Source organism: Protobothrops mucrosquamatus, unplaced genomic scaffold, assembly GCF_001527695.2.
Source record: "Protobothrops mucrosquamatus isolate PMUCROS unplaced genomic scaffold, P.Mucros_1.0 scaffold2553, whole genome shotgun sequence".
Lineage (NCBI taxonomy): Eukaryota > Metazoa > Chordata > Lepidosauria > Squamata > Viperidae > Protobothrops > Protobothrops mucrosquamatus.
The window spans coordinates 244,854-256,175 of record NW_015388613.1 but is presented as its reverse complement, the minus strand read 5'-3'; the positions used below and the strand labels follow the sequence as shown (position 1 = coordinate 256,175).

General features: G+C 44.2%; 1 protein-coding gene across 1 annotated transcript; it reads left to right on the top strand.

Moving 5' to 3' along the window:
- The first annotated feature begins 201 nt into the window (after positions 1–201).
- On the top strand, positions 202–11,322 carry LOC107295898 (zinc finger protein 436). Its single transcript, XM_015825233.1, has 2 exons — positions 202–2,429; positions 11,044–11,322. The coding sequence occupies exon 1, from the start codon at positions 207–209 to the stop codon at positions 1,794–1,796; it is 1,590 nt and encodes a 529-aa protein (XP_015680719.1). The 5' UTR covers positions 202–206; the 3' UTR covers positions 1,797–2,429; positions 11,044–11,322.

Here is an 11,322-nt window from a genome sequence, read left to right as displayed (position 1 = left end):
AAATGTCCTAAATTCAGGGGCAACTCCTCCCTCTCCCCCTCCTTAAGAACCACCTTGCTTATGGTCGTAAATTTTGGTCCCAAGCCGAGGACTTCCCGTATTAGCATTCCTACCTTTGGTTCCCTGGTCTGGGCTGCCTCAAAAGGCTGACATATCTGGACTCCTCCTCTTCTTCTTCTTTTTTCTTCTTAGCAGGTGATGGGACAATGAAGGACACCAAAGGAGGGAAGAATTTCCAAGAGAAGGAGGAGGACCTTGAACCCCGAGTTGAACTGCATTTCACCATATTGGAAGAATCGGAAGGGGGTATTTCGCAGGGGAAACTCTGGCCCTCTGAGATCGACGCAGGGCTACGGCCCTCGGACAGCTCCTGTCCGCTGGATCCGGATGATGAATTACTTTATTCCGATCATTCCCGGTCCTCGCCGGAAATACAGAGGCTACGCCCAGAACCTGACAGGAGGCCCCAGGAGAGAAGAGTGGAAATGTACCCTAAGCCCGGTCCTGAGCAGCAGGTCGAGCTTCATTTCACCATTCTGGAGGAATCCGAAGGGGGCATTTCCGAAGGTAAACTCTGTGCCAGTGAGATAGGACGGGATGGATCACCAGAGGTGAGCTACCCGGAGCGGCAGTGGGATAGGTCCGTTCAGTGGCGTGAGAAAGCTGTCCAGCTACCATCCGTTGTGAAGGAATCTCTGCCGGCTGAAGGAAGACCAGAAGCCGACGCTAAGCGGTCAGTTCTCCAGCCAGAGAGCTCTGATCAGCAGGTAGAGCTCCATTTTACCATTTTTGACGATCCCGAGGAAAGAAGCCTTTCCCAAGGACCGGAGGACTATCCGGTCTGGGCAAGCCCGTTTAAACCAGCAATTTATCAAGGTGACTATCCAAAAGAGATTTGGGATGCATCCCTTGACAGTCTTGGAGATGTCTTTGAAGCATCTTTCCAGCAGGAGTTCTACTCCGATGGGAGAATGTACCCCTGTACCGAATGCGGGCGAGTTTTCAACCGGAAGTCAACCCTGACCCGACACTGGCGCACCCACACGGGGGAGAAGCCGTACTCGTGTCTCTACTGCGGGCGGAGTTTCAGCCTGAATCTGAACCTTCTTACCCACCAGATGACCCACACGGGAGAGAAGCCCTACAAATGTCCCGACTGTGGGCAAAGCTTCACCCGTAGCACAAGTGTCACTCGGCACCAGAGAAGCCACAGAGAGGAAGGCCTTTTCAAGAGCGACTTGTGGGAGGACGCCTTCTCCTACCCGGTCCCGGTTCCCTTCCCTTTCCCGATGCCTCCTCCGGTGGAGGAGAAGTCCTTCATGTGCCCCGTTTGTGGGGAGGCCTTTACTCACAGTGGGAGTCTGAACAGGCACTTGCGAACACACGGGGTGGAGAAGCCTTATAAGTGCATGGTCTGTGGGGAAGGTTTCTGTTCTATGTCAAAGCTTTACCGTCACGAGAGAATCCACCTGGTGGACAAGCCCTATCACTGTGAAATCTGCGGGAAGAGCTTTGCCGTCAAGTCAACGCTGACCCGGCACCAGATGCTCCACCAGGCAGAGAGGCCTTACATGTGTTCCCACTGTGAGAAGGGCTACGTTCAACGGAGTCATCTGGCTAGGCACCATCACAAAGCACATCCTGGGGTCCCCTTTAACCCAGTCAAAGCGAACACTATGCCTGCCACTATTCTGGATTCTGACAATTTAATTACCTATTTCTGGGGAGATGAGGAAACAGACACTGCCCCGGAGCCTGTCCCAACTCAATTGATCTATTCTGGAGCAGATTGCTGAAGGACTTAATCCTAGTCGGGAATGCCCTGTTCTCCAGAGAGAACCTCACTAAGATTCCACCTCTTCTCTTCTTAAATCTCCATGCACACTTCTGATCTTAGAGTTTGGTGATGCAAAGTGGATTTTTTATGGTAGAAAACGAAAAAAAACCCACTTGGTTTTGTTCTGGACAGTCTTTGTGCCAAGACCCTTTTCTTGCCTTGTTATTCATAATTCCAGGAACTGTCCTGTCATGCCCATACATCACATCCACATCTCCAGAGGATACGTCGTTCTTGTGGTTCCTTGAAGCCCACTACAGATGGTGCCAGTATCCAAGCGCTTGGAGAAGGCAGGCCCAGCAAAGAATGAGAAGTGGGCAATCAGCACACTCCTGAATGGACCCATTCACACGAATTTCTCTTAACTGCTGAATAGAACAGAAGCTGTGTGCCATAGTACTGGGCTCAGAGAACATCTGTATATCTCTTGATGCAAATCTTCACAGGGGGAAAGGGAATAGTCCAGCCTGTAGCAAGATATTTAGTTGTAGGTGATGTGTGGGAGCTTGGAAGTTCATCTGAAATTATTTTTGTTTGTGGTAAGGATGTCTATGGAGATTCCCAATCATCCAGGTCATGGGTTGTCCCAAAGGTGCTTTTTCAAAAGACAACTGGACATTGTTTTTCCTTGAAGATGTTTCGCTTCTCATCCAAGAAGCTTCTTCAGTTCTGACTCTTTAGTAAGGATGGGGTTTTTTCCCTTACAGGAAGCCTCTGCCTTGTTTCATCACTTCTTTTTTTGGGGGGTAATGGGTGAACTCTTAAGAGAAATGAGTAACATACAGAAACAGAGAACGCATACGTAAAGGCTATTCTTTGATGCACAAACCAGATGTCCTGTAAGAAATGTCTAAGATCTAGGCAGAATATAAATATTTTGAAGAAATAAACACAGGAATATCATGATAACAGAATTCAGGCGTTTTATTTTGTTTTCCTGTTCTCCAGATTTTTCTGTTGTCAGAAAAAGCTAGTGACACAACTGCAGCCTTGAAGTTTACAAATTTAAAGAAAGGCAGCAGAGTCCAAGGGCCTCTTGCTCATTCTAGGCCAGGGGTAGGCAACCTTGGCTCTTTTATGACTCGTGGACTTCAACTCCCAGAATTCCTGAGCCAGCCATGCTGAGGAGAAATGGAGAGGTTTCCATGCTGAGCCATGCTGGCTCAGGAATTCTGGGAGTTGAAGTCCACGAGTCATAAAAGAGCCAAGGTTGCCTACCCCTGTTCTAGGCCTATATCCCGGGCTCAGTTACTCTTGTTTTTTTCCCCACAGAAGTAGACAAATTGGGCGTGCTTCTAAAATAACAGAGCATAAGTCTTTTTCAAAAAGGTTTGCTCTGCCTTTCATATATAGCAGTGATGGCGAACCTTTTAGAGACCGAGTGCCCAAACTGCAACCCAAAACCCACTTATGCATCATCGGGTGCCAGGTGGGTGTGGCCCATTTGGTGGGTGTGGCCCATTGGGTGGGTGTGGCTGTGGTAACAGCAGACTGGGTGGGACTAAAAAGTTCAATCAATCAATTCCAACTTTGCAAGATCTTTTTTTTCCCCCAGAGAAGTTGAAATTGACTGATTGATTGAACCTTTTTTTTTTTATACACAGTGGCGGAGGCCTAAAGCAAAAAGGTTTTATAAAACTCAGCTGAAGGCCTAGGACTGGGGCGATGGCGCACGTGCCCACAGAGAGGGCTCTGAGTGCCGGCTCTGGCACCCGTGCCATAGGTTCGCCACCACTGATATATAGTTGTCTTTCACCACATAATTTAATTCCCATATTAGGGGGAAAATGCCTAATGCCTAAACCAGTGATGGCGAACCTTTTAGAGACTGAGTGCCCAAACTGCAACTCAAAACCTACTTATGCATCATCGAGTGCTGGGTGGGTGTGGCCCATTGGGTGGGTGTGGCCCATTGGGTGGGCGTGGCTGTGGTGGTAATAGCAGACTGGGTGGGACTAAAAAGTTCAATCAATCAATTCTAACTTTGCAAGATCTTTTTTTTTCCCACAAGAAGTTGAAATTGACTGATTGAACCTTTTTTTCTTTTTGCACATGGCGGCGGAGGCCTAAAGCGAAAAGGTTTTATAAAACCCAGCTGAACGCCTAGGACTGGGGCGACGGCGCGCGTGCCCACAGAGAGGGCTCTGAGTGCCGCCTCTGGCACCCGTGCCATAGGTTCGCCACCACTGGCCTAAACTCTAGCACCTTGTTTGATTACCACATTGGATTGAAAGGCAGAATGAGCCCTGTGTCACTTTATCAGATGCTTGAAGTGATTAAAGCACAAACAAACAAAAGACTGTGCCTTTTAATAAAATCTTATGAGTCGGAAAAGGTGCTTCCAGATTCCGTGTGTTTCTCAGGAGGAGAATTTTGGGAGTTGAAGTCCATACATTTTAAAGTTGTTGCAGTTGAGGAATACTGCCATAGGCCAGGCTCTCCAAATTTGGCAACTTTAAGGCATGTGGACTTCAATTCCCAGAATTGTGGGAGTTGAAGTCCACAAGTCTTAAAGACATCAAGTTTGGAGGCACACTGGCTGAGGAATTCTGGGAGTTGAAGTCCACAAGTCATAAAAGGGCCAAGTTTGAAGACCCCTGATCTAAAATCTGAAGTCACTCATTTTCTCTGCTTAACGAGAGCCCATCTCCTCTGGGAACAGTCTTGTTAGTCATTGAATGATTTTGATTTTTTTTAGTTCTACTAGGCCCCAAGGTGACTAGCTGGGGAAAAAAAATGTTGCATTTGCTTGCGTTTTAATCATAAAAAGCGCTCCTCTTAAAGACAAACTGTCTACTTTTATCCTGGACTGCAGAGGCTTCACCAAATCTCCAAGAACCTATAGTAACGCAGGTTGTCCTCAACTTTCAACCATTTGTTTAGTGATGATTTGAAGTCACAAAGGCACTGAAAGAAGTGACTTATGACCAGTCCTCATACTTATGTCGCAGCATCCCCACAATCATGTGATCGAAGGCTCTTGGCATGTGTTTACGACGGTTGCAGTGTCCCAGAGTCATAGGATTTCTATTTGTGAGCTTCACATCTGGCTTCTGACAAGCAAAACCAATGGGAAAGCCAGATTCATTTCATGATCACATGAATCATTTAAAAACTGCCGTGATTTGTTTCACAACGGTAGCCAAATCCGGCGTAAAATTCGGCGTGACTCACTTAACAGTTGCCTTTAGCCGCAGAAATTCTGGTCCCAATTGTGGTTGTAAGTGCAAGAACCAGTTGTAAGGCACTTTTTTCAGTACCATTGTAACTTTGAATAGTTGCTGAACAAATAGTTGTAAGTCAAGGACTATCTGTAAAATTGGGGAGACATTGCTCAGCCATATGTGTGCAGCTGCCTACTCACCTGTCCAGAAAGAATTCTGCCCCTTTATGGAAACCAGCCAGAAACTGTTTAAAATTAGTGTTTTTCTGAAAAGTTTATCAGGGAATGTGACACACGCTTTGCAGTTGAACACGACAGCTAAAATTATAGTTCGATTTCCTCAGTGATGTGATCATTAGGGCGGGGATTTGTGGCAGGGGTTGCCACAAAGAAGAGGGAGGCAAGCTATTCTCCAAAGCACCTGAAGGCAGGACAAGAAGGAACGGGTGGAAACTAAGCAAGGAAAGAAGCAACCTAGAACAATTAACCAGTGGAACCACCTGCCTCCAGAAGCGGTGAATGCTCCAACACTGGAAGTTTTTAAGAAGAGACTGGACAGCCATTTGTCTGAAATGGTATAGGGCAGGGGTGTCAAACTGCCGGCTCGTGGGCCGGATGCATCATAGTAAAACCGTGCCCACCCCATTGCTGGCAATTGAAAAAAAATCACGATACGTCGCGACATGTCACGTGACGTTGCAAGTTTGACACCACTGGTATAGGGTTTCCTACCTAAGCAGGGGGTTGGACTAGATGACCTCCAAGGTCCCTTTCAACTTTATTACTACTACTACTACTACTATTATGCAAATCTGCATTCCCCCATTGACTCTGCTTGTCAGAAGTAAGCTAGGACGGTAATCAATAGCGATCACATGATACTAGGAAGAAACTGGACAGCCATTTGTCCGAAATGGTATAGGGTTTCCTGCCTGAGCAGGAGGTTGGACTAGATGACCTCCGAGGTCCCTTCCAACTTTATCATTATTATTATTATAAATACTTGCCAACTAGTTGCTTGCCAACTAGCTGAATTTTGACCATGTGCTGAGATAGTTGTTAAGTGCCAGGAGCTGTTGTAAGTCCCTTTTTAGTGCCCTTGTAACTTTGAATGGTCGCTAAATGTATTGTAAGTCGAGATTTCTGTAGCACAGTAGGCCACAAATATCCTAACCAAGGCTCACCCACGCTAAGGTTAGTATGTGAATGCAGCTGCTAAGTCCTTAATTGGCTTGGTTTAGCAGGGTGGGCAAATACATCCACTGAATACTATTAGAGTAGCTAGCAAGAGAGGGGAAAATGGGAAAAACAGAAAAACAGATCAAAACCAGAAAGAACTATGGGAGGAGAAAGAGATTTATACATATAGAGAACAGTCATGCCAGCTTGTTTTGTAATAGTATCATGCTTGGTACAATTTTGCTATAGTACTTGGGACATTTTTTTTCAAAATTTTAGATATGTACTGTAGAAAAAAGATATGTAGAAGATAAGAAACCCAATATTGAAAGACCCACTTCCAATCCATGTTCAACTGAGTTTTCTCCTGACTCTGCCTAAACCACATTGCCAGAATAGAAAACCAGGTGACTTAAGACGCCATCCAACAAATGATTAAAATAGCCTAACCTTCCTTTATACTAGCAAAGAAGCTGGGAGCCCTTTAAAGGCCACAATTGCATTGTGGCATGAGTTTTTGCAGACGATCCTGTACGTCAAGTTTCTCAACCTTGGCAACTTTAAGATGTGTGGACTTCAACTCCCAGAATTCTCCAGCCAGCATTAGTCTTTGGCTAGTTCTTTGGCTCTGCAAGGCTTATTATTAACACTCCAACTATGCTTGGGAGAAAAAGTGGGGAAGGTGATGCCAACATTTGTAATTGGTTCTGCAGGTTCCTTCCCCCCCCCCCAATTTATCACTTTGTAGATCAGGTGGATGGGAGATCACCAGAAAATATCACAGCTACATCCCATTACCAGCTTTATTAGCCAGAGGTATGGGCACCTACTGGAAAGGAGCAAGCATCAGCTTTGGGAGAGCGCACTGTCCCCAAATCTGCTTCCTCTGGGAAAATACGGGCATTGCAGACTATCAGATCTGGAAAGTGACAGCTCAAGAAAGGTTGCACAGGGCTACAAACAGTGGTTGGATTCAAATATGGGAACAACCAGTTCTCTGTGTGGATGCCACTTCCGGAAGCCCATTCTAGGCCTGGGCAACAAAAAAATTAGCTACCGGTTTTGCCAAGCGGTTTACAGAGTCAGCATATTGCGCCCCAACAATCTGGGTCCTCATTTTACCTATCTCAGAAAGATGGAAGGTTGAGTCAACCTTGAGCCAGTGAGAATCGAGCTCCTGGAGTAAGCAGTGAGTTAGCCTGCAGTACTGTATTCTAACCACTGTGCCACAGGATGGTGGTGATACTGATGTGATGGCACATAACCCTCCTGTCAACCCAATGGACTTCAATCTTAGTAATTTGGATAGCGAATGAGCAGAAAACTGCACTTCTATTTGCGTGGGCAGAAAATGGTTGAAGTAAACCTCTATTTACTGATAGAATATTTCTAACTCAGGGTGGAAGTGTGGGGTCCTTGGTATTCTCTGAGCTAGGTGGTTTTGCCAGCACTGATGATGTTATCTACGTAGTTTGGTAATGAAACATCTGCAAGAAAACCACCAAGGATCCCACAAATGTCTGTCTGATGGGAAACCTTAAGCCATTTCCTTGGCTGGCAACTTAAGCCCAGTTTCTACACGGAGCAGGTTTGATTGGTTGAGCTTTCAGAAACATAATTCACTCCCTGTAATCCAGAGAGGCATCAACAGGTGGCAGCATCTGCTGACATTATCATGGCTAGAAATCTAATCAGGGCTGGTTGAGATTATAGTTAAATGAGATTCACCTCAGAAACCTCAGAGCAGTAGATCAGAGTGGGATGTTGGGGAAAAAACATTTGTGGAAAAAGACCAAGGCCATCCAGTGTACTTCAGTCTTATGCCCAAGAAAACTGTAGCTGAGTTTGACTTGAAGGAGGTCTTAATTACCCATCTGATCTGGTTACTGGCCAAATTAAAGCTAATGGTTTATTCAAAGCAATAATAGTCCCCTGTGGTGATTTGCCTCTGGGGGTCAAATTTCAACCTTTTGTTCTTCTCTAAACTGTTCTGATGAGGACGGAATGGGTCTGCTGTCAAGGGCCTGGAGTTAAGTAGTCTCTGGTGAAAAGAATGACTAGGAAATGGGTTTTGTCAAAGCCCCCAAGCCAAAAACTCAAGGAAAATCATTCTGGACCATCTAGGTTGGAAAGCTTACTTGAATGACAAAGAGAGCTGAAAGGATTTTCATCAACACAGTCTGAAATACAATAGAATGAGCACTACAATCTGAAATACAATACAACACAATTCAACTAGGAAGGGGCAAAAGGAATACAGTTCTTGCAGGTTCCCAGGAAGAAAAAAAAAAGCAATTGGTAAATTTGAAAAGTGATCTTTGGAAGGAGTTTTCAGGTTTTTTTTTTTCATGCTGCCAGAAAGATTGGAAGGTGTTTTTTAAAAATATCGAAATGAACGTTTTTAAAAAGTAGAGGAATATTAAATACTCAAATGGTCTCTTGTCTATTCAAAACAGCCCCCGTGTTTTTTTATGCTTGTTCTGGTTATAAATAAATGCTTCCTCCCCTTGCTCTACAACACATTTGGGGGAATATATATATAATAAGAATATATAATAAAAATTATATAAATGCTTTCTCCCCTTGCTCTACAACACATTTGGGGGAATATATATATATTATACACCCAGAGAGAGAGAAATTCAGTTTTCATGACTTTTTAAACAATTCTGTTATTTTGCAGGTTGCAACCTTAAAATTAAAGGGTTTAAAAAAAAAAGATTCAGAATTCAAATAACAAATTATCAAGGAAAGAAAACTGCTGCATTTATTTACTATTATTTTTTAAAAGACTACTATATTACCTTCTGAATAGACTAATGCAATATCACTTGTAATTCTACTATAATAGTGTATATAATTGGGATGGGGCTGTATTCTGGCAAGGGGAGCCAGGTTTAACATTAAGGCTTAATAACCTGACAGACTGATTCACACAACACCTACAGAGGTCATGTCATGTACTTTTTTCAACATACCATGTGATTCGCAGAACTGAGTTATGGTCTTAGCATGAGATGTGAACATAACATAGAACCTGATGTGCAGATTTTAATATTCAGTGGGTGTGTTTGCATGAACCCTACACCAGACTAGCCCACATTTTACCGTAGTGCAATCAGAGCCAGTTTGGGTTACTGATTAAGGCATCAGACTAGAAAGCAGTAAATCTTGAGTTCAAGTCCTATCTTAGCCATGAAAGCCAACCGGGTGACTTTGAGCCAATCTCTCTTTTTGTCTCTCGGAGCCCAACCCACCTCACAGGGTTGTTGTTGTGGGGAAAATAGGAAGAGGAAGTGTGTTGGATTTGTATGGTAGAGGTGGGAAATGAATGAATGAAAATGAATGCATCAGCTCATGGCATTAGTTGATATTTCAGTGTATCATGCCTTAATCCAAAATACTGACCTGAGCAATCTATGGATGTTAACCATAGATACTGATTGGGGAATTCTAAGAGTTTAAATCCAGTTCTTGAAAAAAATTGCTGAGATTGAGAAACACTGGTTTAGAAACAAAGCCATTTCTCTTTTAAGCAGAAAGACAAAAGAAAACTGGACAGCATCTGCAGGCAGGGAAGGAAAGAAGGAAAGAAGGAAATGTGAAAGATGCAAACAAACATGAATTGATAAAATCTGGTATCTGTTTAAAATACAGTATGTATGACAACCTTCTATACAGAATCTGGGACCACCTTTTCAGATTGAAAAGGCATAAACTTCAGGCCACAATTATTTCTGTACCCCATAAAAATGTACACCTTTTCCTAACTTTGGTTAGTCTGAAAACAAACACCTTCTGATTCTGAACACAGAATCCTATAGCTTTCTATTACAAAGTCTTCATCAAGCGTAATCCTCATGGTTATCATGATATGCTACCATGGCCCCTTATCCAAACTTCATGTACTATATTTTAAAATTTTATATAGTGACTGTACTATACAACAACACAGTGACTATTATAGAATTATGTAGTCTTTTTTTAAAAAAAAAAATATTTTTGTCTTGTTTATATCTAGATTATCCAGTCCATTTTTCTACTTTCCCACTGTAGAAAATACATAATATCAATGTCATGTTTAATTTGGAAACGAAGTGGATTGCATTAGTGCAGGCTGCATTTTATTAGTGTACATGCCCTCTGATGCTTTAATGTGCTAATTGCCAATAATAAAGAAGTTAATGAAACGAGCAGCCTGATAATCAGGGACAGTTGTAAGAGACCATAGTGGTGGTGGTGGGGGTAATGCATGGGGGAACGGTTTAAAATATTGAAGATTAAAATAATGGGTTAAATGAACAGAAAGTCTACAGTAAATTGCAGCTGGAGGAAAGAACAAAGAGAGGGGCTTAGCATAAACTGGACGAAATGGGGATAGAACAGCCTTTTCTAATCTGGAACCAACTAGATCAGACACGTCAAACACAAGGCCCGGGGGGCTGGGTGCGGCCCGCAAAGTGGTTTCATGTGGCCCACGAAGCCATTCCGGAAACAGTAAGGGAATGGCCCCCGCTGCCATGGCCCTGGCCCAGGCCAGCCAGGAGCCAATGTACAATTTTGTGGTGGCCATCTATGCTGAAATGTACTCAGTCTTTGCTCCACAATGCCATCTGGAAACAGCGAGGAACCGGCCCCTGCTGCATTGGCCCCGCCCCCTGGGTGCATGCTGGGGAGGTGTCACCCTTTGTGAGGAATGAAGAAATGCACCATGCCTTGGCCTTTGCCCCAGTCCCACCCCCTTCTGCCAGAGACCCTCAGATCTGTCCCACTCCTGCCCAGGCCCCCACAGGTACCCTTGACACGAACGATGTAGAGCTGGCCATGCCCACCCAGTAGCCCCCCCCGAGGGCANGTCCCAAAGGTGCTTTTTCAAAAGACAACTGGACATTGTTTTTCCTTGAAGATGTTTCGCTTCTCATCCAAGAAGCTTCTTCAGTTCTGACTCTTTAGTAAGGATGGGGTTTTTTCCCTTACAGGAAGCCTCTGCCTTGTTTCATCACTTCTTTTTTTGGGGGGTAATGGGTGAACTCTTAAGAGAAATGAGTAACATATAGAAACAGAGAACGCATACGTAAAGGCTATTCTTTGATGCACAAACCAGATGTCCTGTAAGAAATGTCTAAGATCTAGGCAGAATATA

What these genes read in the sequence shown, in the direction of transcription:
- LOC107295898 (XM_015825233.1), top strand. Translation starts at nt 207, where the DNA reads ATGAAGGACACCAAAGGAGGGAAGAATTTCCAAGAGAAGGAGGAGGAC.